Consider the following 26,221-nt stretch of genomic DNA (forward strand, 5'->3'; position numbering starts at 1 on the left):
ACCCCGGGTGTTGTCTGGAGGAGCAGGTTCGTCCGCCCAGCGCGTGCTCCGCGGATCCACAGTTGGGGGGAAGCAGACGTCAACGCCTCTCGGCCCCACCGCGCCCGGGGAAACTGAGGCCGGGGGCGGGGTGGGGGGGCGGTGTCGCGTGCTGCTGTCGCCGCGGCCCCGCCCTCCTGCTCGCCCCGCCCGCGCGGGGGGCGGCGGTGGCGGCGGCGGCGGCGGCGGCGGCGACGCTTCCTGCGGGCGCGGCCGCTGTAGGCGCGGAGCCGCGAGCGAGCGAGCGAGGCGGAGCCGGCGGCCGAGGAGCCGAGCGCAGGTCCCGCGCAGCCCGCGCCGCGAACAAAGGCCGCCATGAAGCCGGGGCCGCCGCGCCGCGGGGCCGCACACGGGCCGCGCGTGGACACCGCCACCCACGCGCCCGGGGCCCGCGGGCTGCTGCTGCCACCGCTGCTGCTGCTGCTGCTGGCCGGCCGCGCCGCAGGGGTAAGTGATGGGCCCCAGGAGGGTCCCCCGCGTGTCCCCCGCGTGTCCCTGCTTGTCCCCTCGCCACGCGCGCCACGCTGGGTGTGTCCCGGTCTCGCGGGGTCCCCTCCCCGCCGGGAAGCGTGAGCGTCCGGTATCCGCCAGGTTGCCTCCTCCCCACCCCCACCCCACCCCAAGCCGCCTGCAGGGCCTTGGGGGCTTCCGAGGGGGAGGAGGAGGGAGGTCAGTCGATGAAGGTGACCCGCGGGGGTGAATGAGGGTGACCGTGTGTGTGTGTGTGTGTGTGTGTGTGTGTGTGTGTGTGTGTGTGTCCGCCCGCCTCTGAGAAGGGTGCGTGGGCACCTGTGGGTGTGGGCACGGGAAGGCTCTGTCCATATGGGTGGATGGCATCGGCACCCCGCTTCACACGAGGGTGACCCATTGTGCACGCTGTGTGCCACCATGGCCATGGCTCTGTGCCTGTCGGGTGAGGGGGTGTGTGCTTTGACCCATGGGAGTGTGTGAAAGCACACGCATGTGTGTGCAGGTGTGCGGTGATGGTGGGCCCCCCCGAAGCCCCCACCCCAAGAGAGACATACATGTGTGCGCGCGCGGGCTGACAGAAGTGTGTACCGGGTGACCCCTGACTGTCCCTTTGAGAGACTGAAGTAGCTATGGGGTTGAACTTGGTCCTGGCTTCTCTAGGGGAGCTGGGGGAAGAGGGTCCTGCAGGGGGATGAGTCACGTCCCTGCTCTGAGGGACCCAGGTCCCAAGTGAGTTCTGAGTTGACAGGTGTCTAGCTGTGGGCTGAGTGAGCAGGGGACTTCTAGGTCCGACCCCCATGGCTGACTCCAGGAGCAATGTCCCCACCCTCTCAGATGACCACCAGAGCCCAGACTGGCCGGCACACCCCTTCCCTCCTAAGCACAGTGGCCAGGCTGTCGGGAGGCAGGAAGGGCCCAGGGCTGCTTTGAAGACCACAGGTTCCTCAAGCTGCCAGCTTTGGGGAGGGGGACCCCAGGATAGTGCCCGTGCTCCATGCCTTCTGGTAGGGGTGAGGGGAGAGGTGCCTGAGAGAATGGAGGCACTACCCACTCTGGCAGTTGGAACTGCTTCTCAGCAGCCTTATAGAAAATCACCCTTGACATCAAAGACCTGCTTTCAAAGTCCAGTGACCACCACCCATTCATGGTGAGGTCTCGAGCCAGCTGGCCACTCCTCTGAGCCTCAGGTCCCCCTCTGCAAAGGGCACTGAGGGCGCCCTTCCCGGAGGGAGGAAGAGTGGACACAGAGGCACCTTCGAGGGCATCGTAGTGTACGTTGCAAAGGGCTGAGAACAAATAGCTCCAGGGAGGCGACTGTCCCTAGAAGGGAAAAGGCTGTATAGACTCCTCCTCGGCCAGTAGGGAAAGGATCTAGGTAGATTGTGAGGACCCAGCACATAGTAGGGCCTCCACCAGGCAGGCGTGAGGGCAAAGTGGGGTTAGGGTGGTGCAGACGGGTGCTGACTGACATCCCTAGGTGGCGGGCCTGGCTGAGTGAGAGCAGGGACTGCAGTAGGGGTGTGACTCAGAGATGCGACCCTCTCTGTGGGCCTGTTGTCCTTCCAGGGCTCTTTACTCTGCGACCTGACCTGGGAAGCTAAGGGTTAAAGGTGGTGCTGGGTTGTTGGGATGCCACACCAGCAGCGGAGAGAGGGGTGTGCTCTCAGCCAAATGGACTGGGGTTAGACCAGAAGCCCAGCTGGTGGTTCCAGAAATGGCCTCTGGTGGGAGCCTCTGAGGATGGCAAGGGACGGGCAGGGCAGTGGCGGGCTCAGTAGGGAGGAACAGGATGACCCTGGGTCTTCTTGCCAGTCTGGGAGGGCATGGGGCGTGGGGGATGGGACTCTAGGGAGGAGAAAGCTGGTTTCACCAGGTTGAGGCTGGCAAACTGGGGGTGTGTCCTGACCTGGGGCTTCCTTCTTGAGAGACTGGATGTCTCGGGCTCTGAGGACTTCAGGCCACCTCAGCTGCTCTGCCTAAGTGACTCTCAGAAGGTCGTGGAGCGCAGGGACACCAGGAATTACTGCCTTTGGAGAATGTTGTTTTAAAGTCCAGGTCTGGGAGGGACCATTGATGTTCTCAGGGGTGGATTTTTACGGATTTGTGGCTGTGTGACTTTGTGGAAGTGACTTAACTGTCCTGTGCCTCAGTTTCCACTCCGTAAGACAGAACAAAAAGCAAAAGCTTCCACATAGTGCTTGATGTATGTGAATTCTTTTTTTTTTTTTTTTTTTTTTTTTTTGAGCTGAGGTCTCATGTAGCTCAGACTGGCCTCACTTTCTACATAGGTAAGGATGGTCTTGAACTCCCGACCCTCCTACTTCTGCCTCCTAAGTGCTGGGATTACAGATGAGAGTCACTGTGCCCTGTCCTTTTTCAGAGTTGCTGTTGTGTGTTTGGGAAAGTGAGGTGTCCCCAACGTCCAAGAACCCTTTCCTCTTGCCCTTCAGTCTGCTCTGGTGAGCTGTTGCCCTCTCAATAGAAATGAAAAGCTGGGGACTCGTGGGCTGTTCCAGGTCAGGAACCAGAGTGAGCAAAGGAATTCAGAGGCACCATAATCCAGAGTCCTGATGACTTCCTGGGCTGCTGGGCGCCGGGGGGGCAGATGACCTGCTGCGTGATCTGGGCAAGGTTCTCATCCATCTCAAAACCTTCTCCATTCACTAGACAGTGTCAGGCTCGGGCCCCTCAAGGAGCTGGAGTACACTGTCCTTCAGTGGAGAAGGCACTTACATGGAGGGAGCCTTGGAGGCTTCCTGGAGGAAGAGGCCTTCCGAGCTAAGCTGACAGGGTTCACAACAGCAGCCTCTCTAACCGTCCACGCTGTCACCCATCACCTCTAGAAATGGTCAGATTTTCAGGGCTGTTGACTTAGACCTGAAGCCTGTTGCTCCCTGGGAGCAGAATCAGCCTCCTAAAGCTGGACAGCTGTGGATGGCGTGAGTGGGCGGGACCACCTGCTTCCTTCAGGGAAAGGAAGGCTCCCCCCAGAGCTGCCCGGGGAGGGGGCTGCTACTTAGAGCCCTCTGGGCCAGCTGGGGGCCTGGCTGATGTGAGTGCCACAGTTGCAGGCTGAATGCTGAGCACAGCTCCGACACCCTGCCCCCAGTGCTCTGTGTGGTTAGGTGTAGGGTGTGCTCAGGACAGTCTTAGGAATACCCAGAATCCTTCTTTTGCAGATGAGGACACGAGCCACAGAGACACTTGGTGGCTTGGTGGCCACATTGCCAGGGACTAGCTGTTTTGAGCTGAGGCCAGGCTGGCTCTTAGCCCTGGGCATCAGTCTTGATCTATGCCCTCATGCTATGTGAACTTAGGTACTTTACCTTACCTCTCTAGGGTCTCCTTTTCCTTCCCCAGTTATGTATTTATTAAAATAATTTTTGAGGCCAAATCTCAGGCTATAGCCCAGGCTAGACTTGAACTCGTGACTTTCCTGTCCCAGCTTCCTGATGGTTGGGATGATAGGCAAGGGCCACATTATTCCCCCTTGGCTACCATTTGGTAGATGCCCAATCTTACGGAGATGCCATCCCTTCTCCTATTTAATTCTCTTGTAGTTTTGGGGGTTGCCAGTGGGAAAGGAACCTGACTAGGGCTCTTCCTCTACCAATTCACAGGTCCCTGTCACCTGCAAAGGGCCGATTCTAAGGGTTGTTGGGGACAGGCTGGGGGAATGTTGTAAAAAAAAAAGGGGGGATGTTGAAAAGATGTGTACAACTTGGGGGGCTTGTGCTGGGTCGTGTGGTGAACACAGGGCAGGAAGCACTTGGAATCCTGGGTGATAGGGGTCTAAAGACCATATCCCTTGAGTACACCTGAAGCCTGGGCCGTGCGTGGCTCTGCCCAGGTGACCAGACCCGCCTTTGCGCCCCTCCCCCACCTCCCATCCCTAGAAAGCCATTCGGAGCCCAGATCCAGGCCTCAGCCTACCCTTCAGAGCACCAGCTCTCCAACCGACCGTGTGAGTGACCCACAGGGTCCAGGACAAGAGGAGAGGAGTCACAAGTCCTTTCTTGTCAAGCCTGGAGCTTCCGGGGTGCTCAAAGCCAGTCTGCGGAGCGAACTAAGCATAGAAACAGAGAGAATGCGCCTGGCCCAGGGACTCTGCGCCTGTGTGGCAGGGAGCAGTTGGTGAGGTGGGCAGAGACCTGCCCTGTCTAAGGCATGGGTGGTGGACTGGGAGGCGCCAGGGGGCTGCGTGGGGCGGGTCTGTGGTGACACTGTCCCCGCCAAGTCTGGCCAGGACCATGAGGTTGTGGCTCTGGGCTCCCGACCAGCTTCGGGCAGCCCTGTGATTTTGTGTCTGGGGGGGCAGGGTGGCCAAGCTGGGTACTGCCTGGGGGCTGGGCCCCTTGTCTCCACCACCCCTGCTGGGCTCCCACACCGACCAGAGTAAGGCCTGGGCTGGTGACCACCTGGACCCTTCAGATCTCTGTCCCACAAAATGTCCTGGGAACATTAGCTTTATTGACTGCCCTCCTCCACTTGTCTTGGCTCCCAGCCTTCCAAGATTCCGGGAGCCTGGGCAGCCCTGACTTCCGGCCCCTCACTCCGGAGCAGGCCCCTAGCCAGAGGGGTGGCCCGTCCCCTCCCCCACTCCCAGGCCTGGTCTGAGGCGCCAAACAGGAAGCGGTGATTACAGGGGAGAGTCTGAGCCGCCATGGCTGGGGGGGGGGGCCCAGCTGTAGCATAGGGGGTGGGGGAACCCTGACAAATGAACTAGCACCTGGCTTCTGAGGGGTCGCAGGCCGGGGCCACCATGCAGGCCTTTCCGACCAGGTGGAGGAGTTTTTTCCCTAACTCTCACTGCTGGAGCTGTTAGAGGCTTGGCTTCCCACCAAGACCTTGGTCCTTTGTTTTGGGGGCCACTGAATCTGGAAGTGAACTTGAGACAGAAGAGCAGAGACCTCCAAGCCAGCTGGTGAGGATTGAAATCCTGCTGGTTCCAGTTTCGTGCTGTGTAACCTGGGTACCTTTGCCCGACTTCTCTGAGTTAGGATGTGGAGTTGATGGAGTGATGGAGTGATGGAGTGATGGAGTTGATGGAGTGAGCAGGGGATGGCCGCTCCTGTGAAGATTAGATTAGCTTCTTGCTTTTAACTGCCCAGGCCTTTTCCTTTTTTTTTTTTTTTTTCTTGCCCTCTTGGTCTGATGAAGGAACTGCTGTCTGGAAACAGGGCCAGAATTCCCTTGCGGAGTGTGGGAGCCAGCTTTGAATGGCCTGAAGCGGAGCCCTGGGCCCTGAGCAGGAGAATTTGGGTTGGGACTCCTGATTGCCGTGGGCTGGATTTAGGCCAGCTTAGACAGAGTATTTTCTAGCCTCTGTGGCACTGAGTTTCTGGGAATTCTGTCCCCTGTAGTGCAGGATAGAGGCAGGTAGACCTGTCTACTGCTCAGGCCCCGTGGCCCTGGGACTCCTGGAAGACAGGTTGCGTGTGCAAAGCCCTGGGCAGGGCCGTGTTTGTGGAATCTGAGCAGCCATGGCCCACACACACCCCCACGGTCCTTTAGCCCAGAGCACTCGGTTGTATTCTGTTGGTCCCCCAAGCTTGGTGAATGTTGGCTAATGACTAATGGCTAATAGAAAGGGACCTCGGAGTGGGAGGGTCCTGCAGAGATGGTCACCCTTAGCCAGTGCCTCACAGTGGATGGTCTGGGCTTTGCCCAAATATGATGCTTCATTCTGCCGTCCTGGGTGGCTCACTGAGCCTTCCAGCCTCTCTGGGAGACTGGTATCATCGCCTTGCTTACAAGACTCTGGGATGATAAAATACCCACCAGAGCTCACTCTACCAGAAGGAGGTGGAGTCTGTGCTCAGCTGCCCTACCCCTGCCCTGGGGCTCTGCCCTGAGGGGCTGATCTTGTCATCTTACCTTCAAGGGGGATGTGCCTGAGCATCTCTGGAGCATCCTGTACACTTTTCTTGCCTGGTACCCCCGCCCCATCCTCACTTCAGCTCCTAGCCAGGCTGGAAGAGTCATGTAGACACCAGTGGCATCAGTAAATCTAATTGCAGCTGACTGATTACCAGTTTGATCGCCCGTGGCCGGCACCACCAGGATAGGTGGGGGCTTCCCTCCCGCTTCAGGCCTGAGGGACAGCTGAGCAATCCTGGAGGGAAGGAGAGCTGTTGGCCTCTGGGTCCCTGGTGGAGCCCATGCCTGGCACACTACTCCAGGGTGTGGCAGGTGTGGGTGTCCATCTACCCTCTTCTCCTGGCTCGTCACTGCCTCACCTGGGGTATGGTGCGTGCTTCTGAATCCCACCCACTTCCTGCCTTCAAGGTGCCCCCTGCCGGAGTGGTGGAGGCAGAGAGTAGGCAATGGCAGTTGCAGGGACAGTGGTCAGAACATACAGGGTTCTGCTAGACACGAGGCACATCTGGGTCCTCAGCACAGCCTGGCCATGTCACCCTGTCTTACACTTGGAACCCTGAGGCCTGGGCAGCACTGCTTGCCAAGGTGGACACTGTCCTCTGCATTCTTCCAGGTGCTGGCCTGGGGCCCCGGGCCACCAAGCAGAGCACACAGTGGTGAGGGTTTGGGCATGGCGCCTGGATGCTGAGAATGGACTGCTTGGTGGGTGAGCAGTCTTCGCGGGGCACCCACTGCGTGCAGGGACCTTGCTGGGGGCTGTGGGTAGCTATGGGAGGGTGTGGAGCTTGTGGGGATGGGGACCAGAGCCCGCTTCTGTCCAGGCACTTAGAGTAAGTCCAGCCCCTGCCCCTGGAAGGGCCTCCTCTTCCGTGGAGCAGGACTGGTGCCTCCTGGCTCCGTAGGCTTGGGGAAGCAGTCACTAGTCACAAGGATGGTAGGTTTTATTTTTAGTGTCAACTTCCTCTAAGATTGACCGGGCTCCGAGGTGAGTCCTCCAGCAGCTCACACAGGGAAAAGGAACCATCTGTGAAATGGGGCCATTGGATGGGGTGATCTGGGCCTGCCAGTCCTCACAGTTGGCCTCGAGTGTCCCACACCTTTCACGTGCCCTGTTCATGGTTCCTCCTGAGTGTGGGCGGAAGAGTCCCTTTCCTTTCAAGTCATGCTGAGCGCCACCTCTCTGCCTGCCCCTGGGAGTGTGATCACTCACATCCAGGCCACCCAGGGACTGGGCACCGAGTCAGGTTTCTAATATAGAGGAGGAACCCTGGGCGGGGAGTCTAGTCTCGGTCCTTATCCTCACCTGCTGGAACCTGCCGGTGTCCACAGTCCCCGTCTGACCTGTGTCCCCTCCGTGTCTGCCTCCTGACCTGAGGGAGCACCGATACGGAGGAGGAAGGAGTCATGGAAGGGAGCTGGCGGTTTGACTCTGGAGGCTGAGGGCTGCCTTGTGAAGGAAGTGTCCTCGGTTCCGGGCCTTGAAGGCTGGCAGAGGGGCCAAGTGGACAAAGGCTCAGAAGCAGGGAGGGCTGTGGTCTCTATCGGGAGACGGAGCTGTGGAGAGTGGGGCAGCCGGCGGGAGGAGGAGCACCCCCGTGTGTGGGCGAGGAGCACCGTGTGTGGGCGAGGAGCACCCCCGTGTGTGGACGAGGAGCACGCCTCTCTTTGGGATCGGGGGCTTCTCTCTGTCCCTGTCCTCGCTAAGTGTGTGTGTGGCCTTACTAACTGGCCACTTCCAAGTCCCTGGGCCTGGGCCTCAGCCCATGCTGGGGTTAAATAGATGGCCCCACCCCACCCAGCCCAGGCCCCAAAGCAGAAGCCTGGGCACTGGCACTCCATATTGGCTCATAAGGTGGGCTGCCAGTGAAAGGAGACCTTTGTGCTCTGTCCTACAGGCAGAGGGTGTGGCCTGTAAGATGGAGCCGGAGACCCGAACTTCACGTGTCAAAACTCACTCAGCCCTGTGAGAAAGACACTGGTGTCATCTTGATTTTATAAATGTAAACACAGATGATGAAGTCATTTGGGCAAAGTCCCAGAGCTGCTTAGAGCTGAGTTGGGATTTGAACACGTGCAGTCTGGTGCTAGACCAGTGCTAGCGTCCTAGCTATTGCAGAGATGTCAGCAACAGAGCAGTCTCGGGTGTGTTGCTCCAGGAAGACTGAGGCCAAGGTCTTGCTGGCTCCCTGCACTTGTATGGCTGCTGGATGCTGAGCCAGGCCGGGGGCTCCTTGGCTTTGATGAGGACAGTTCTCCGTCATTATTGTCCCCGCTGAAGCCAACCCAGGCTTGTGGGGAGGGGCTGGTGGTGGCAGAGGACCCAAAGTAACAGCAAGTTGATGACTGAGCTGAGATTGAGAACCTTCTGGAGTCGAGGCTGGGCGCCAGCCCCTACACCAGGTTCTTGTCTCTTACCTGTCTCCATTTTACCGGAAGTGCACGCTTAGTTCCACTTGTTTCTCTCAAGACGCCTCCCAGGCTGCACCAGCTGCTCTCCCGTCCCATATCTATGCCACATCCTTTCCCATCGTTCCTCAGTGCGCTGCTTCAGACAGGTTCCTCTGCCCAGGGTGCTGCCCCACCCAAGACCCTCCCCCCCCAGCAGCCCATGGTCTGACTTTTCCACACCTGTGTACATCCCCTGCCTCTTCTCCAGTGAGCTTCTACTCACGCTTCAGAGCCCAGCCAAGATGGCCCTTCTTCCTAGCTGCCAAACCCCGAGGGGGCGCCCTGATCTGTCCTTCCTCTTCTGGATTCCCAGGCGCTGTCTGCTCTTCTGAACGTTGAGATTCTTTGCCAGGCCCCCATCCTGTTCGATTGCTTCATCTTGTCTGGCTCCCCACAGGGTTACATTGTTACCTCCCCTCCGGGGAGCCCTGTCTTGGATACACTGTTACAGCTGCTACCACACTCCCCCCCCCCCCATTACATCATCTCCCTGCCCAGCTCACTCATCTTCTTTCTCTGCTTTTCCGGGTCTGACATTGCTGTATTGTTTCTTTTTTCCTCCCGCTTTCACACTTCCCCATTTCGATTTATTTCTGGTTCTTCTCACTGTAACACCTTGCCTTTTCTCCCCGGCCCTCCCCTGTATGACCCCCAAGCTGGGGAGGGAAGGGGAGGGCAGTGCAGCTGGGGAGCTGGAGCCAGGGTTTGAGTTTAGGAGCCACAAGCGGTGGAGGTGTGTGTGGGGCGCTTTGAGGCCACCTTTCCTGAAGGTGGTAGGCCCTGGGGGCTGGGTTACCTGCAGGTGTCCCCTCTGCTCCCCTTCGCCCTCCTCTGCTCTTCTGTCCTCTCTCTTCCTTCCCCCTTTTCCCTCTTTCTCTCTCTCACTCTGAGGCTGACCCTCTCTCCTTGGCTGATTGGGACCCTCACATCCCTGGCTGTGATTCAGTGGGGACTTGAGGTCTTATTTCATGGAGGGGCAGGGTCTGGTTAGAGCTGGGATGGACATCCCTTCGGGAGTCCTCACCTCCTCCTGGTCAAGAGCGCATCTCTCCCTTTGACGCCCCCACCGCCAAGTGGAGTTTGAGGTCCAAGCTGCCTTGAGGACACTTGGCACTGGTCTGTCTGTCAAGATCTTGTACTCTCTAGGAGCCGGGAAGCTTGTGGAATCTTGTTCTCACATGGGGGGGGGGGGGATTTCAGCCCTAGCCTGGAGGCTATGGTGGCACCTGGTGACTCTTTCTCATGTGCTGTTACCCCCGTGTTTCGGTCAGGACTTGGGTGACATAGGTCATGCCCATGCGGGTGTATGTGGGTATTTTCAGGTGTCTGAGCTGATGCTTAGGAGTCCAGAGTAACAGAGGTGGACTGTTGTTTATGCTGGGGAGATCAAGAGTCCCCAGAGACTACCTCCCCGCTGCCTAGCTGCTGAGGTTCACCCTCAGCCCGGTGGCTGCAGATGGATTTTGGTGGAGGAGGTTGGGAGAGTCTGCGCCTGCCTTGTGAGGGTCAGATGCTCACACAGAGGCCGGGGAGGTAGCTCCCTAGCGGAAGCTCTTGCTGTGCGAAAGTGAAGATGAGTTCGAATCTCTAATCCAGGTAAAAGCTGGGTGAGTGTGGTGGCCCACCTATCATCCCAGCACCCAAGAGGCTGGACATGCTCCCAGAGACTGAGCTCCGGGCTCAGCGGGAGAGCAAGGGAGATCCCCGAAACCAACTTTAGGCCTCCACACGCACGCACACATGCACATGTGCCGATGCATGCACACGTGTGAGGACGCATATGACCGTGCATGGACTCCTTCCTCCACACGAGCAGCTGTGCAGGCCCAGTGCTCACGGCAACAGGCCTGTCCCTAATCCAGACCTTAATCCCAGGGTCCGGAGCTCTGGCCAGGGGCAGCTGGTCATCTGGCCTCCTTAGGGAGATTAAGGCAAGGGCAGAGGGGACACTGGGAGCTCTGTCTCCTACCCAACCCCCAGGGACACGTCACCCTCATCCACCAAAAAGCTAACTTTGGGCCCCTCAGAGAGCCGCTTCTATCTGCTACTCATAAATAAATTCTGGGTGCCGACAGGGTGGGAGTGAAGAGAAGAGCTGTGTGTCCCCAGGAAAGGGACAGCTAGTAGAGAGAGGCCAGGAGAGATGTCTCCCGTCACTTAAGTGCCTGCCTGTCTGCAGTGGTCCCTGACTCAGTCTTCAGCACCGAGGTCCTCCAGTCCTGAAGCATCTCTGATGAGGCCGGCGCAGAAAGCCCCGCAGGAAGACATCCTGAGCGTGGTTACAGCTAGGATGGGGACGTACGTGTCTAGGTGGAGGGCAGGTCTGAGCTGGAGGCTCTGGAGGCGAATAAGGACATTGTTGGTCACCTGTAGAATGGGGTAGTAGCCACCACTGAGCAGGCCAGGCCATCGCTGATTGGCGGCTGTGCTGAGCGTGGTCTCATGGTGGGCAGCTGCGCCACGAGGCGTATGAGAGTTGATTCTGCTGGAGGGGACTGACATGGCCCGCGGCTCTGAGGTGACTGTCCCTGGCCTGCTGTGGGAGGGAACACCCCCACACTACCCAGGGCCCAAGATAGTACGGGCTGAGCCTCGCCCCTGTTCCTTCCCACCTCGGCTCTGTCCAGGTGTGGATGGGGAGCGGTGTGTGTTGAGGTGAGGGAAGGAGGGTGGCTTGGGTGTCCTTGGGCAGGTACCCTTGTCCCCGTGTCTCGAGACGGCCGCTGTGGTCCCTGCTCCTCTGAGGGAAGCCGGAGGGCTCACGTGGCCTGCTGCCAAGCTTATGGCGGTGACCTTACGCTGTGGCCAGTGTGTTGGGGGTGGGAGGAGTCTCGGCCACCACAGAGGTGACGGTTGACACCCCCCTCCCCACCCCCACCTCAGGCCCAGTGAACAAGACGGTCCTGGCAACAGCCTGCTGGCTGACATCCAGGTTGGTGGCCATCTTTTCAGCTCAGACCCTCTGTCACTAACACTTCTTCCGAGCTGGATCCTGGGCAAGACCATCTGGGGACTCATTCATTCGCCCTCTTATTCATTCACTCATTCCCTCTCTCATTCATTCATCCCCCTCATTCATTCATTTTCTTACTCATTCCCTTCCTCATCAGCCCCCTCCCTCATTCATTCCTGGGACTGGGCTGGAGGCAGCCGGCCCTCGGTGCTGGCCTTGACTCATGCGCCTCCCTCTAGGGAAGGGGTCAGGCGGGTATTATGGGGGGGGGTCTTCCAGCCTTGCCTGGGAGGGGTCTCGGAGGGACTCTTGGTAGAGGGGCTGTGGTGGTTTTGTCTTTGGGCTGCAAAGTGGGTGGAGGCCAGAAAATTCAAGGTCCCTTGAAGGCAGGGTGGACTCTGAGCCCAGTGGGGAGCCTGTGCTGAGGGTTGAGGTGGAGGGCAGGACATGCATGCCCAAGGATCTTGGGGTGCTAATGATGGCAGAGAAAGCATATAGGGCTTTCCACATTCCCTCCATCCTGTCACGGAGGGGACACTGAGAACCTGCCAGACAAAGGCCGGCAGCTGGGGCCTGGGCCAGGCCTCAGGACAGACAGACGGGCCTCCGTCTGGGAGCAGAGAGCGGAAACTGCCTGGGGCTTGGCAGCTGCTGCTGGCGTGGTAGAGGTTTGGCCTGGGAGCCAAGTGGAGGTGGGTAGGGCCGAGAGACAGATCCTGAAGCCCGCGGGGCTGTCTGTCCTTGAGGCTACACAAGACAGCCACAAGGTGGGGGACAGATGGACTTGTGTCCAACCTCTGGGGCCCCTTCTGGCCCGGTACCCTGTTGCTAGGGCAGCCAGCAGAGCTCCTGAGGGGACATCTGGGAGCCCCTCATCCTCCGAGTCCCTCTCTGGATGTCAGCTGCACCTGCACCCCCCAGGGGCCCTTGGAGGGACCGTGGCTTACAAACACAGAGAGGCCTGCCTGGGCCCTGCTTACCTGAGGGCTCCGAGCAGAGATTTGCCTGTCTGAAGATGGGCACAGTGTGGCTTCCCCCGGGGCCTAGATGGTGGGTACCCAGGTGGGAGTGTGGAGGAGACGAGGCAAGGGAGTTCTCTGGAGATTCCGAATTTGAGTCCAGACTCTGCTGAGTGACCTTATCCAAGTCCTTGCCTCCCTCTGAGAGCCTCAATTGTACACTTCTGCCTTTTTTTCGTTTTTTTTTTTTCTCTTTTCTTTTGTTTTTGTTTTTCTTGGTTTTTCAAGGCAGGGTTTCCCTATGTAGCCCCGGAACTTTTTCTGTAGACCAGGCTAGCCTCTAACTCAGAGATCTCTCCTGAGGGCTGGGATTAAAGGCGTGCGCCACCACCACCCGGCCCCTACGTAGCTGTACCGAGATGAGAACTCCTTTGCCATGGACAGTCTCCCTTACCCATGGCCTTAGTCTATGCTCACTCAATCACAGCTCCACAATACTAAGCGGAGAAACAGTTCATAAAGTTCAAATTGTGCCTCTTTCTGAATGGCACGGTTAAATCCTGAGCTGTCATGCTGAGTCCTGTCTGGAAGCATGGGGCTCATGCTGTGTGTGCACGCGCCAGTCACTTAGGCACATTTCTGTTACCAGATGGACTGTCACAGTGGCACCAGGTTGGTGTTCGGGTGACCTTTGCCATGCTTACCGGTGGCCCGAGCATCGGGAGTGGAGATGCCTGCAAGGTGCCAGGTGTAAGACATGGCAGGACCGCTGGGCCCCGTGTGGCTGCAGGGCACGTGGGGAATCATATGGTACCCCCTGGGTCAGTCTGCCTGAGGTTCTGAGCACCCTCTGCGAGTCGTGGGAGGGGTAGAAGCTGCTGTGATTCAGAGCTGTGTGGTATGCATCAGAATGCTGCAACCATCACCTAGTTTAGGGTTTAGAAACAAAACACAAAAACAAAACAAAAAACAGGGTTCCAGGTAGTCCCGGCTGGCCTCAAGCTTGCTATGAGCCAAAGATGACCTTGAACTCCTGAGTCTCCCAAGTGTGGGGTCTGCAGATAACCATGCTTGGTTATTTCGGAACATTTTTATCATGCTGAAGAGAGACCCCCGTGCCCATGTCAGGGTTCCCCGCATGCCCGGCTTGCTCAGGCCTAGCAGTCAGCGAGCGGCCAGGCTGGACACTTCCTTCCAGGGACCCCCCCCCCCCCCCCCCCCCCCCGCACCGTGTGAGGGCCGCGGAACTGGCTTTCGTGTTTTCGAGGTTCACTCACACATCTGCCATCTCGGTAGCTTTCTCGGCTGAGTGATATCTTTCTGTGCGGATGGATCCTGCTTTGTGTAGCCTCATGGCAGGCGATGCAGTCTAAGAGCAAGGGTCACCTGCACATCGGAATGGTGACACAGTAATGGTCCATTTGGTAACAGGACATGTTCCTACCTGACTTCTGTGCACATGCAGCGTGGCCCTGTGCTTCCAGGCAGGGCTCAACAGGGCGGTCAGAATGGCCTCAGCTTTTGCCTCTTCTGGACAGTACTGCTTTTCTGTTCATTACTGCGTTTATTTTATTTACTTATTTTTGGTGGAGGTCAGAAGACAGCTTGTGGGATTCTGTTCTCTCTTTCCACCACGGGAGCTCCGAGGATCGAACTCAGGTCATTGGCCTTGCCAGCAGGTGCCTTTATAAAGCTGAGTCCTCTCGCCTGCCCCTCTTTTCTGTTTTAAAAATAAAAAAACATAGAATTACTGGGTCCTGTAGACACTCTGCGTTTCACATTCTGAAGACCTGCCGGCTGCTTTTTGAAAGTGGAACGTGCTTTTTGATGTCCCACCGGCTTCAGCAGCTGGCTGCCTGACTCCTGAGCACAGTGGTCCCGGCATCCCCCCCTCGGGGGTCTATGGGGTGACACAGTGGACAAGGTGCAAAGCTCGGGATGACGGTGGGCAAGAGCAAGGGACTTGAGGGGCTGTTTAGAAGGCCTAGCACTTTGTAGGTGCTCAGCTGGAGGAACCGGACTGTCTGGGGAGCTGGGACTGCAGAGCCACAGCCTGAGAGCAAGGGGGAGAGTGGAGGGATCTGAGTGGAGGGATCTGCCCATGGGCCACCTGCTGTGCCCAGGCTCCCGGGCTTCTCATGGCCTTCTGCCCTGGGTCAGGGTTTGCAGAAGGGAGACTGTGGGTCAGGTGGGCAGCTTGCTGAGAAGGGAGGCTCTTACTGGGGCCTCAGTGTCGGGTCCCCTGACCCTTTGAGGTCAATGATGTTATTAAGCTTGTATAAGCAAAGCAAAGAAACCACAGCTCAGAGAGATAGGCTTTTTTTTGCCCAGGGTTTCACAGTTACAGAAAGCCAGTGCTGGGGTTTGGATCTTATATGTTTACTGTTCATTTGGGTGACCTGGACGGCACCCAGGAATCAGGCTGGAGGTGGCCGGGGACAAGTGTGGTCCTAGGCAGGCTCCGAGGGCTCTGCCAATCAGACCTCTCTTGGTGTTTTATATGAATCCTTCTGTGTGCCTCAGTTTCTACGTGGACATTGGGATGGTGGCTCCTGAGAACTCCACTGCCCAGAACCTCAGAGTCTGGTCTGTTTTTCCCCTTCTGTGAAGCAGCTCTCCTCCTTGGGAAGGATGGGACCTGAGGCCCTCACATGAGCTCACATGAGGTACATAACCTGGCAGACCTGTGGAGAGGGAGCAGGACAGTAGGAAGCTCTCGGGGCTCAGATAATGTTGGTTTCATATCTTTGTCCCATTGCTGTGAGACTCAGGGCCCAGTTGCTTCACCTCTCTGAGCTCTGAATCTCAGGTGTGGAGTGAGGATCAACCCCCACCAGTGAGGTGTTTGTGAAGAGAACCGAAGCTGTGTGTGGCTGAAGGTGAGTGCTCCCTGCTGAGCACTACTGTTCTTCACAGTGAGGGATGGAATGATACAGGTGTCCCCCTGAAAAATGTCCGGGGGGAATGCACCATACTGCAGCCGGGGGTCGGGGGGGGGGGGTGGGGGCATGTGCATTCTTGGAGGCTCAGGAGTTCCCTGGGCACAGGATTCAGACAGGGGGTCAAGTCCTGTTGGGCTATACCGGTGGTCAGCAGCCTTAGCGTCAGCTGTACATGAGGTGAAAGGAGGCTGCGACCCAACATGATCAACCAGGCCTCGCAGAGCCCACGGAGGCCCAAGGATGGGAGGGAGCTGGGCATCACGTGGGGGGACGATTAGGCAGAGGCCAGAGGGCTGAGGCCTCTATGGGTGGTCCTCCTTCACACAACTTGGGGCTGGGAACAGTGTGTCAGGGTGGTCTCAAGGGTGACCTACAAGAGCAGGTGTCTGGCATGGGTGAGGCGGTGACAGAGTTGTCGCTGAGGACTTCTCTAGCTTTCCAGGGCTGGTCACCGCCCTTCATCTAGTCCCAGGAGGCAGAATGTCTGCCATGGAGAGGTTGCCTCTACCCCAGGCCTAGGTGGGTGCTTGGTGGGTGGGTGCCTGTGCCCAGGGCCATCGTGGTGAGGGTGATGGCGAAGAGGGAGCCAGGCCCGCGAACCTCCAGCTACAGCCAGCTACCTTTTGGGGGGTGTCCGTAGTGGAAGAGGGACTGGCAGATGCTGGGGGAACTTAGGAAGCATGCACAGGGTCAAGCGTGGACAGTTCTCCAAACCGATGCAAAGCACTGGGAGACCATGGACAGATCTAGACAATCCGCTGGCCTCCCTCTGTGGCCTCTCTGAAACAAAATGGGGATGTCTTCTGCTAAGCTGGCCCAACTCCATGAATGTTCAGTAGCCTCCCTTCGGAACTTGATGGTGACGGTACTAACTGCCAACACGTCCTAGGCCCAGCCTTCATTATGGTGCCCCAGGGAGGTCATAGTTCCTTTGTTTTGTCTGGAAGGGCAGGCTGGCAGAGTTGGTGTCCATCCAGGGCCATTGAGGGACAGAAGTACCCAGCAGTCATTTTGGCAGCCCAGATGTCCCTCTCCTGTTAGTCAGTGGACAGCTTTTCCTTTATTCTGGAATATTCTTTCAAAACAAGTTTTTTTTTTTTTTTTTTTTTTTTTAAAAAAAAAAACCCTCCTGGAATGCATTCAGGCCTTTTAGGGACCTAGTTAGGCAACATGGGTGTGTGAAAATACAATTATTGACAGCTACATACTATTCCATGCACCCTAACTTATTTAACAGTCTCCTATTGTGGGGAATGTAAATTGCTTCCAGTTCCCCTCTTATACAGAACACTGCCCTGGGGCTCCAGTTCTCGAGGGCCCAGTTCCAGCAGGCTGGGGGAAGGTCTGGCTTAGCAGGGTCCTGACTTGGGCTCTGTAGCCTGAGGTTTTTCTTCACTTTATCCAGGAGGAGAAAGAAGCATGTTTGGAAGTGGGGAGGGGCCCAGGTGACCTGTTCTCTATTGGGCTAGGCTGGGGGTGGGGGTGTCACTGCTACTGTAGAGATAGAGATTTTGGGGGCACCAGGGACCAAGGGAAGGTGCTAGAGGGAGGCCTTGCTGACACCCCCTCCCCCCTCCCCAGCGCACAGCCGGGGAGGGGGGCAGCGGCCATCTTGACTCCCTTTGTAGTTGGCTGGCTGGGATGTGCTAGGTAGGCATGGGGCGCCTTCTGCCCTCAGTGCTGCCCTGTGGGGGTGGGGTGAAGTGGAGGGAGGGGGAGCCGCGAGTGTGAGTGGGAAGGGGTAGGGACTGAGGTATCCATGCTGCCATTGTCATCCCTGGCCATCCTTCTGCCCGGAGCCTGGCCGCCACCCACATTCCTGCAGAGAGGCTATGGGTCTCCCGGGTGGAGCCGGTGACCATGAGAATCACTGAGTTCTCACAGGGCTGAGGGCCTTTGGGGACGGAGCCCACGGGGACCCTGGAACTCTGCTGAGACCTTTCCTTGGCTAGCCCCACTCCAGGAACTAGCCGTCACCCCTGTGCCTCTGGACAAGCCGCTCCCCTTCTCCGAGGCTTGCCTGGCTTATCTGGACTGTTCCCCTTCCCTCACATCCATCTCTGTGTGTCTGTTGGGAGGAAACTGAACACTGTGATCTCTCAGGCCTGCTTTAGACTTGCAAGTGAGGTCTGGTGTGCGGATGCATGCTGGGGGAATACCAGCCCAACATGAGACCGGCCGTCCACTGTGTGCTTACCAGCTCTCACAACAGCTCTGTGAAGCAGAAAGTATTATTGTCTCTGTTTAGTCAAATATAGGCCCAGAGAGGTTATATAACTCGCCCAAAGACACCCAGGAAGTAAGCAGAGCTTGAGTTGAACCCAAGACAGTCTGAGCCGAAAGCTGGGCTCCCAGCCCAGCTCACATTGTCTCTGGTCACCAGGACGGTAGAGCCCCAGTCTGGCTAATTAGGGGGAGGAAGCTGGGGCAGAATTAATTACACTTGATTTTGTTCTAGCTTCTGCAGCATGATTAGCGGGGCACCGGGTGCTGGGCTCCTGGCCCCTGGCAGCTGACCTAATTTATGGGTCTGAATGCTTCTGTACCTCCTCCCTGTCTGTCCCCTCCTCCGGCCTCTCTCTTTAGTAGGCTCTCTGTGTGGCTTTGGCAACACCACTCAACCTCTCTGGGCATCAACAGTTTCCTGTACGTCTGTCTCCTCCAGGAGGAGGCTGCGGCTTCGGTTCTGTAACTGTGGAGACATTAACGTAACCGGCAATCAGCCGTTACTTAACCCGGAATCCTGCTCATCATTTGCATAGTCCTGGCTACTCTTCCCAGTGGCTCGAGAGAGAGTCCTGTTCTTACCATCTCATTTCACAGACGAGGAACCAAGGGACCAGACTCTGCACTGCCCCGTCTCTCTAGAAGGTTCTGGTGGGGAAGGAGGTAGAAAGGACCCCTTGGGACTTTGTCGGTGGCTTAGAGGGAGCTCTGAGTAAGGGAGGTGTCTCAGAGCTAGCGGCTGCTGTGGACAGATGGGACTTGTCTGACACAAGGCCTCACCTAGCCCGGTCCTGGTGGGGGCGTCTGGGGAGATGGGGTGGCCTGGAGGAGGAAGCCTCCTGCCTCTCCCAGCCGCTATGACACTGGGACGAAGGGCCTGTGGGTGAGCAAGGGGCCGACCATGGGAGGCTGCTTACCCTAGAGTCAGGTTCCCCACATCCCTAGGCAGGGGCCCGGGTGCCTCTGAGGGCTGAGGCTGTGGGTCAGTTCCAAATGAATGTGATAAGGAGGGAGGGGTATGTGATCTGATCACATGCACAGGAGTGTGCATCCGTGTGAGTCCGGAGGGGCCTGCTCCAGGACGGAGGGGCCTGCAGAGTCTGTGGGCAGGGTGTGTGCTGTGAAGCAGAGTCACTGAGGCCAAGCTGGAGAGCAGGTGAGGCTGCAGGCACAAGCAGGTGCTGAGCACTGGGGTGGTGTCAGGCTGGGCAAAGGGACTGGGCCACACGTGTCGGGACCCCAGGCTGAGCATAGTGTGGCCTGGAGCACTTGGGCAGAGGGACCCAGGATGAGGGAAGTGCTCATGCCTTGGTTATAGGCCAGCCTGGGGATGATAACCCCTGGGGGTCGTGATGGTGATGGTCTGATGTGCAGGTCCCCAGTGGCAGGAAGGCGGAAGTTCTCCTGGCTGTCTGCCTTGAGTTGACCTTGGCAGAAAACAAGTGAGGGGTCCTTCTGCTCATGGTATGTGCTGGACCAGGGGGTGGTGCCATGGGGTGTGAGTGTGAGGGGATCAGATTCCAGTTGTGATGTTTGTGGTCGAGGGGAACAGTCAATGCAACAAGTAAGGATACCACGTGGCCTAGGGAGCATGTGTGTGTGTACACAGCAGGCACACGTGGTCCTGAGTCTGCTGAGGCTTGTGTGAGCATCTGCATAGGTGAGTGGGGACAAGGGTAAGCCACTTGTTCATGTCCCCTAAGGTGTGTGCGCAGTTGGGGGTGTGCTAGACACACAAGTGTGTGCTGGCCTACATTGCTGATAAGTTCTACTGGGCATGTGCGTTGGGGTCTGTCAGTGCTGAACTGTGTTCATTGGGGTGTATATGTGAAGAAGTGTGTGTACAGGTGTGTGTGTGCACAAGTATGTGTGTGTCTGCTGGGGTATATGTGTGCATGTGTGTATATATAATTGTGTCTACTGAAGGTTGTGTGTCCACTGGGATGTGTGTGAATGGAATATATATCTGCTGGGGTGTATGTATGGTGTGTGTGTGTGTGTGTGTGTGTGTGTGTGTGTGTGTGTGTGTGTATCCAAAGGGGTGTGTATGTATGTGTGTGCCATGGGGGTGTGCTGGGGGTGTAGTATGTACATGTCCACATTAGCTGTGTCTCCTCTTAGTCACTGTGTGTACATGCTGGGGCATGGGTGCCATCAGGCTGCTCAGTCACAGGAGCCTGTGGTCTGCCCCTGTGGAGAGCCACAGGGAGAGTCAGACAGAGCGAGGCCGATGGGGTTCAGGGCACTAGGTGTCTGTTCTTTAAGGGGCGACAGAGACCGCTGTGCTCAGCACGTGTGATGTTGGGCAAACGCAGATGCCGTGCAGCGGTGAGATGCTGTCTGCGGTCCCCTCCTCAGTTTGTGACCTTTAGGCTTTCTCCACGGCTGGTTGAAGGTTGCCATCCTCCATCCCTTTGGCTGTCCCCTGGGAGCGAGCTACCAGCATCCCCAGTATTCCTGCAGGCTTCATCTTCCTGAGACCCCCAGGGTGACCTCAGGATGACTGGGCAGTCAGCTACTCCTGCCCCTCGCCTTGTCCAGGCTGCTCATCCTGGCGGAAGGGTGTCTGGGAAATCACTGAGGTTGCCTCCTCCCCGGCAGCCTCTGATGAGTGTGAGGCTAAATTGAGATGTGAGAATTTTCCCTCCCTAGCATTCTCACCTCCCCTTCTCCCCAGGCCTGCCTGCTCTGGCCTTCCCCCTCTCCATCCCTGCTGTCCTCTGATCCTTCACCATCTCCCTCTCCCACACTCTCCAGCCCTGTGGGGGAGCTGCAGCTCCTGGTCCTTAGCGATGGAGAATATGGTCGTCATGGCAACCGTTGTCATGTCAATGGCTACTGAGCCAGGATGAATAGTACCTAGGTGAGCGCTACCTGAGTGGAGGCTGATGGGTTCATGAGAGGCTATATGCTCCTTTCTGAGCTCAGAGCTGCATGGGACCCCCCACTTCTCTCATATGCCCCCAAAGGCATGCCGGCATGCTGCCTTCGATGGCTGCCTCTAGGTGAGTGTGTGTTAGTGCATGTCTGTGTCTCTGACTGTGTCACTTGCAGGGTCTCTGTGGCTTTGGAGCTGTTTCTGGGTTTATGTAAGCCTTTCTGAAAAAAAGTATTGGTGACTGGCATGCCATGTTGGCCGCTGTGGAACCCTGAGTCCCTCACTTTGGCTCTTGTGTGTTCACTCTTGTTTTGGGGTCCCGGAATAACAGATCTCTTAGAATGTCCCTTCCCAGCCTGCCTTGAAGGTGGTGAGAAAGCCAGGGATCCCTGCTGTGACATCAGGCTTCTGGCTGGACAACTAGCGGGACAGGCCTCCAAAGCCCCCGAGGGACTCTGGCTTGTAGAAGCATGTGACTCCTGCCGCCCTAGGACCTGGGGAGTGTGTGCTGGGCAGAGATGAGAGCTGGCTGGTGGTGATGGGCTTACTCTGAGCTCCTGGGATGTCTACAAAGGAGGAAGACCCAGTGATTAGTCACAGGGGCAATTACACTAATTGTTCCACCCGTGACTCACTGGTAGAAAGTAAATACTGATTAATTCATTAGTTCCAGACGTGTGTGTGTGTGTGTGTGTGTGTGTGTGTGTGTGTGTGTGTGTGTCATGGTGTGTGTGGTGTATGAGGGGTATCTCTTGGCTCCCTGCCCTGGCTGGGTTGGCTGGGGCTCTGGAGCAGGTGCTGGGGGCTGGGGGCAGGAAGCCAGGACTAAGATCCTTTCTTTGGCTCCGTGTGAACTCTAGAAGGGCCCATGAGTGGCAGGGGTGTGAGATGCTGTGCCAATCTAGCTCCTCCCCAGGCCTGCCTCCTCTGGTCACGCTCAGCTCCCATGGCTCCCCACTGCCAGCTGGGGCAGATGCCCAGGCACTACCTGAGAACTCCTGACCCCTGGAAACTGATTGACTTCCAAGGGAAACCCACCCATTGGCTAGACACTGGACCCTCTGTGACCAGCCTGGTGTCTTCTCAACCCCACCTCCAGCCACCCCAGCTCCCATGCTACCCCAGGAGCTAAACATGTCTCCTACCTCCATTTCCGTCCTCAGCCTACTCAGTATCAGGAATCTTGCTGGACATGCAGCCCCTCCTCATGAAGTGTATCCTTCGTAGACGGTGAATGGGAACAGCCCCTCAACATCGGTACTTCAAAGCAAAACTGCTCGCAAGCATCAGGCGTCATGACTTGGGAGCGTGGGGTGCTTTTCAGCAGTGACACTGGGGGTGGGAGTTGGAAGGGTGCTGTAGGCAGAGAGCCCGGCGTGATTGAGAAGAAACGAGGGGCCAGGGGCTGTGGAAGGTGTTAGGTGGCGCAGCCGGAGCCCGCCCAAGGGAGACAGCCGCATTGACCAGCCCCGGGGCTCGCTCAGGGTCCCTTGCCTATGTGCCTTCCTCTCCGGATTTCAGTTGTAAGATGTAAATGCTCCGGGCTTCGAACTCACATCGGGAGCTTCCCTGCCAAAGCTCTGGGGGGTGGGGACCATGGCCAGCGTACACAGCGCATCAAGGCCACTTAAGGCATCTACATACCTGTTTTTTGAGGTTCTTAGGGCTGGCTCCAGGTATGGGCATGTAAGGAGGGGGTACAGTTAGAGCTGTGCCAGCTCCGGGGTTCCTAGGTCCCCACTCTGAAGGGTCACAGGCCTGGGGACACCGACTCTTGGGAGAAGCCTGGTGACTCCTGGAAGTAGAAGTATGATGAGCCTGTGCTGGTCCTGGGCCTGCATATGCTGTGGGGTAGGCCAGGCAGGGGCGAACTTTCTGTTAGGGAAGAGACCGGGGCGGCTCAGTGTGGGAAGCCTTCTCTCTCCCTCCCCCCTCTACCTGTTCTGGCACTTCTCTCCTGGGCCCTAGCCTCCCCAGCATCCCGTGTCTGCCTACCTTCCTGCCTTTGGCAGTTTGGGGTACCCCTTGGATCCCAAACCTCATTTCACTCCTAGCCCTCTGGGCCACGGGCCTCAATTTTCTCTTCTGTGAATTGGGCTGGTGCCTGCCACCTTCCCAGTCCACCTTGAGGACTCGGTGGGATCTTGTCTGTGGGTGCTGTTCGCACAGAGGTGACAGTCGACCTGTTGTGAGTCTGCGGTGTGCCTCCTGGGACTGTGCTCCCTGAGGGAGCCACTTTTTGTTGACTGAATGCACACACTGAAGCACAAATGGAATGAATAGCCTGCCCCGTTGGCAAGCAACCTGTGTTGGCTTCAGACTCAGCACTGTGTGCCCTGAGCCCATCCTGTGTAGGGATTGCCATTGCTGGGGGGTGGGGCAACCAGTGGTGCCCAGTGGCAGCTGGCTGGTAAGGGAGAGGACGGCTGCCATGGCCTTGGGGAGGTGGGAGGTGGTCATCCGCCCACACCCAGCTCTCTGTAGCACACATGGGTCACTCTCCCCGGGAATGTGCCCGCTGTCTCTTGGGCCTATACGGCCCGATGGTTTGGGTGCCTATCCCTGTACGTGTCTACACTCTTTCAGGCTCAACGCTGGCGCAGTGAGAACTTTGAGAGGCCGGTGGACCTTGAGGGCTCAGGGGATGACGACTTGTTTCCCGATGATGAACTGGACGACCTCTACTCAGGGTCCGGCTCCGGCTGTAAGTAATCCCCAGGTTTCCCTGCCTGTCCCTGCATCTAGCAGCAGCCCGGGAGCCTTTAAGGCTGCTTGCGTGAGTCTTGTCCCTGTATGGAGGTCAAGACCTCAAGAAGGAGGAGGGCAGAGCTTCCTTCTGGGAGGGGGTGGGCTAGGAGAGCCTTCAGAGTCCAGGACTCTTGTCCCGGTGTCTGGGTGTGCAGCCTGGGCCTGTCCCCAGTGCTGTGGCTCCTGTCCTCCGGCTCGTTGGAGACATCCACGCAGTAACTCAGTGTTCCAGCCCTGCGCTAATTATATAGTGAGGGCCATGGGCAGTCAGTCCTCAGCAGGGATGACTTTTTGAGCCAGTTTGGACTGGGTGGCCCCTTGGGTCCATCAGCAGTGGCCACAGTGAGGGTAGCAGTACAGAAGGGCTTCGGGGACCTGGGATTGGGTTGCTGGCTCTGTCGTGGGGAAGGCCGGTCGGCTACGGGTCCGGCCGGGTGAGGGGGTAGATCCAGCAGCTCCACCCCAGCCTTATGGCCAGGCAGCTGAGTGACTTCTGACCCCTTGCAGCCCATGTCTTCCTATTTACTGAGGAGTTTGCCTTCATCTCGTAGGCCCTGGGAGGTAGGGGACAGGAAGTCAGTGTAACCTTGGAGATGGGAACTGAGAGAGGTGCTGAAATGGGCCCAGCCAGGGGATGGGTGCGTGTCTGATGAGATTGTCCCTGGCCCACGCTCCTGTCTGTGCTGGCCGCTCCAACTCTGCCTCTAGCCTCCCTCAGGTTGCTGCTTCAAGCTCTTGCCTCACTCACCTGTGCCCTCCTCTAAAGTGTCACCTCCCTGCTCTCCCGCTCTCCACCCTCAATGACCTCAATGACCCCTGCTCCTCTTGGCTTCTCCCCACATCTCTTCGCTCCCTCATCTCTCCCTCTCCAAGTCCCTTATCTTATCCCCCCCCCCCCGAATCATTCATGTGACCTGGGAAGTGCCCCTCAAGAAGGCCTCATCCCCTCTGGTCCTCTGCGCATGTCTGGGAGGTGGGCCTTGTTTTCCTGTAACCCTGAGTGGATTTCCAGACAGAGGCTTTAGTCACTAGTTGCTAGGACTCAAGAGTGGGTTGGCAGAATCGGGGCAGGCTGCCTGGACGTGGCGGCCCTCTCGAGGATCTTGGCGAGGCACAGGCTAGCTCATCTGGTCAAGCCACCTCCATTCTCTCCTGTCTCCCTGGGAAAATTGGCTAAAGGGGGATGTACTGCTGGGAAGGCAATGCCTGCCTGGGGATCTGGTGGTGAGGAGCACCCACTCCCCAGGGCTCTCCCTCTCCCTACCCCCCCAGACTTCGAGCAGGAGTCTGGCCTCGAGACTGCCATGCGGTTTGTCCCCGACATGGCCCTGGCTGCGCCCACGGCGCCCGCCGCGCTACCCACCACAGATATCCAGCCCGTGGACACCCCACTCGAGGAGCTCCTTTCTGAGCAGCCCAGCCCGGAACCAGTCACCAGCCCCCCGCTGGTGACAGAGGTCACAGGAGTCCTGGAGGAGCCCAGCCAGAGAGCCACCGCCGCCGTCTCCATCACCACATCTACCACCGCTGCCACCACCACGGGGGCCCCCACCATGGCCACAGCGCCTGCCACAGCAGCCACCACTGCTGCTAGCACCCCCGAAGTGCCCCCTGCCACGGCCACCATTGCTGACGTAAGGACCACCAGCGTACAGGGGCTGCTGCCTCTTCCCCTGACCACGGCTGCCACAGCCCAGGCCACCACCCCAGCAGCGCCCTCACCGCCCACCACGGTGGCCACCTTGGACACGGAGGCCCCGACACCTAGGCTGGTCAACACAGCTACCTCGAGGCCAAGAGCCCTTCCTTGGCCCGTCACCACCCAGGAGCCTGATGCTGCCGAGAGGAGTACCCTGCCGTTGGGGACCACCGCTCCTGGACCCACGGAGGTGGCTCAGGTGAGGACGGTGGGAGAGGGTGTTAGTGCAGAGGGCACAGGGGTGGGGTGGGCGGGGACCAGGAGGTGCCAGGGGTGAGCCAGGCAAGGTGGGTCTGGTGTATATGCTGGATGTAAGCCTCTGCGTGGGGTTGCGGGGAGTCAGAGAGCCAGGGCAGGTGGGGTGTGGTGCCTAGACGCCAAGAGAGAGGGGGTTTAGGTGGATTTGTGGGGGTGGAGTTGGGGAATGGTGGGTGGGCCTGGCTGGGAGTTCAGGTCAAGAGCAGGTTAAGAGATTGTCAGGCTGGCCAGGGCATGCTGGCGTACTTCTTTAATCCCCATGCTCCAGAGGCAGAGGCGGGCAGATCTCTGTGAGTTCGAGACCAGCCTGGTCTACAGAGTAGCTCCAGCCAGAGCTACACAGTGAGGCCCCTGTCTCAAAAAAAACAAAACAAAACAAAACAAAAACAAAGAAAAGAATAGAAGAGAGGTTATCAGCCTGGATTTAAACACTCCACTATCTTTTTTTCTTTTTAGTCTTGAGACATTAGCTGGTGGCTGGTCCTTTCTCTGCCTTCATTTCTTTATCTGTGAGGGAGAGACCAGAGAAAGTAGTGAGCATGGTGGCCCACACCAGAATCCTAGCACTGGAGAAGCCGAGGCAGGAGGACCTGCAAGTTCAGGTCAGCCTGGGCTACCCAGTAAGACTGTTTCAGAGACAGAGACAGAGAGCCAGGGAGCGAGGCCCGTCATTGTTTGCAAACGGCATTTCCTGACTGAACTCGGGACAGTCAACGAGCC

The 26,221-nt window shown here is 57.9% G+C and overlaps 1 protein-coding gene across 8 annotated transcripts in view; it reads left to right on the forward strand.

Moving 5' to 3' along the window:
• The first annotated feature begins 252 nt into the window (after window positions 1-252).
• Sdc3 (syndecan 3) overlaps window positions 253-26,221 on the forward strand; it is a 32,068-nt gene continuing 6,099 nt past the window's right edge. The window contains exons 1-4 of one of the 8 annotated variants that reach the window (XM_076565246.1): window positions 591-708; window positions 21,960-22,053; window positions 23,383-23,500; window positions 24,817-25,442. In XM_076565246.1, the coding sequence (XP_076421361.1) occupies window positions 24,849-25,442 (594 nt within the window). In that variant the 5' untranslated portion in view covers window positions 591-708; window positions 21,960-22,053; window positions 23,383-23,500; window positions 24,817-24,848. Of the gene's footprint in view, window positions 487-590; window positions 723-18,320; window positions 19,075-20,758; window positions 20,924-21,959; window positions 22,054-23,382; window positions 23,501-24,816; window positions 25,443-26,221 lie in introns of those variants that run through there. The other 7 variants (XM_076565247.1, XM_076565245.1, XM_076565242.1 and 4 more) reach the window with 7 other exon arrangements.

Source organism: Peromyscus maniculatus, chromosome 2 (assembly GCF_049852395.1).
Source record: "Peromyscus maniculatus bairdii isolate BWxNUB_F1_BW_parent chromosome 2, HU_Pman_BW_mat_3.1, whole genome shotgun sequence".
Classification (NCBI taxonomy): Eukaryota; Metazoa; Chordata; class Mammalia; order Rodentia; family Cricetidae; genus Peromyscus; species Peromyscus maniculatus.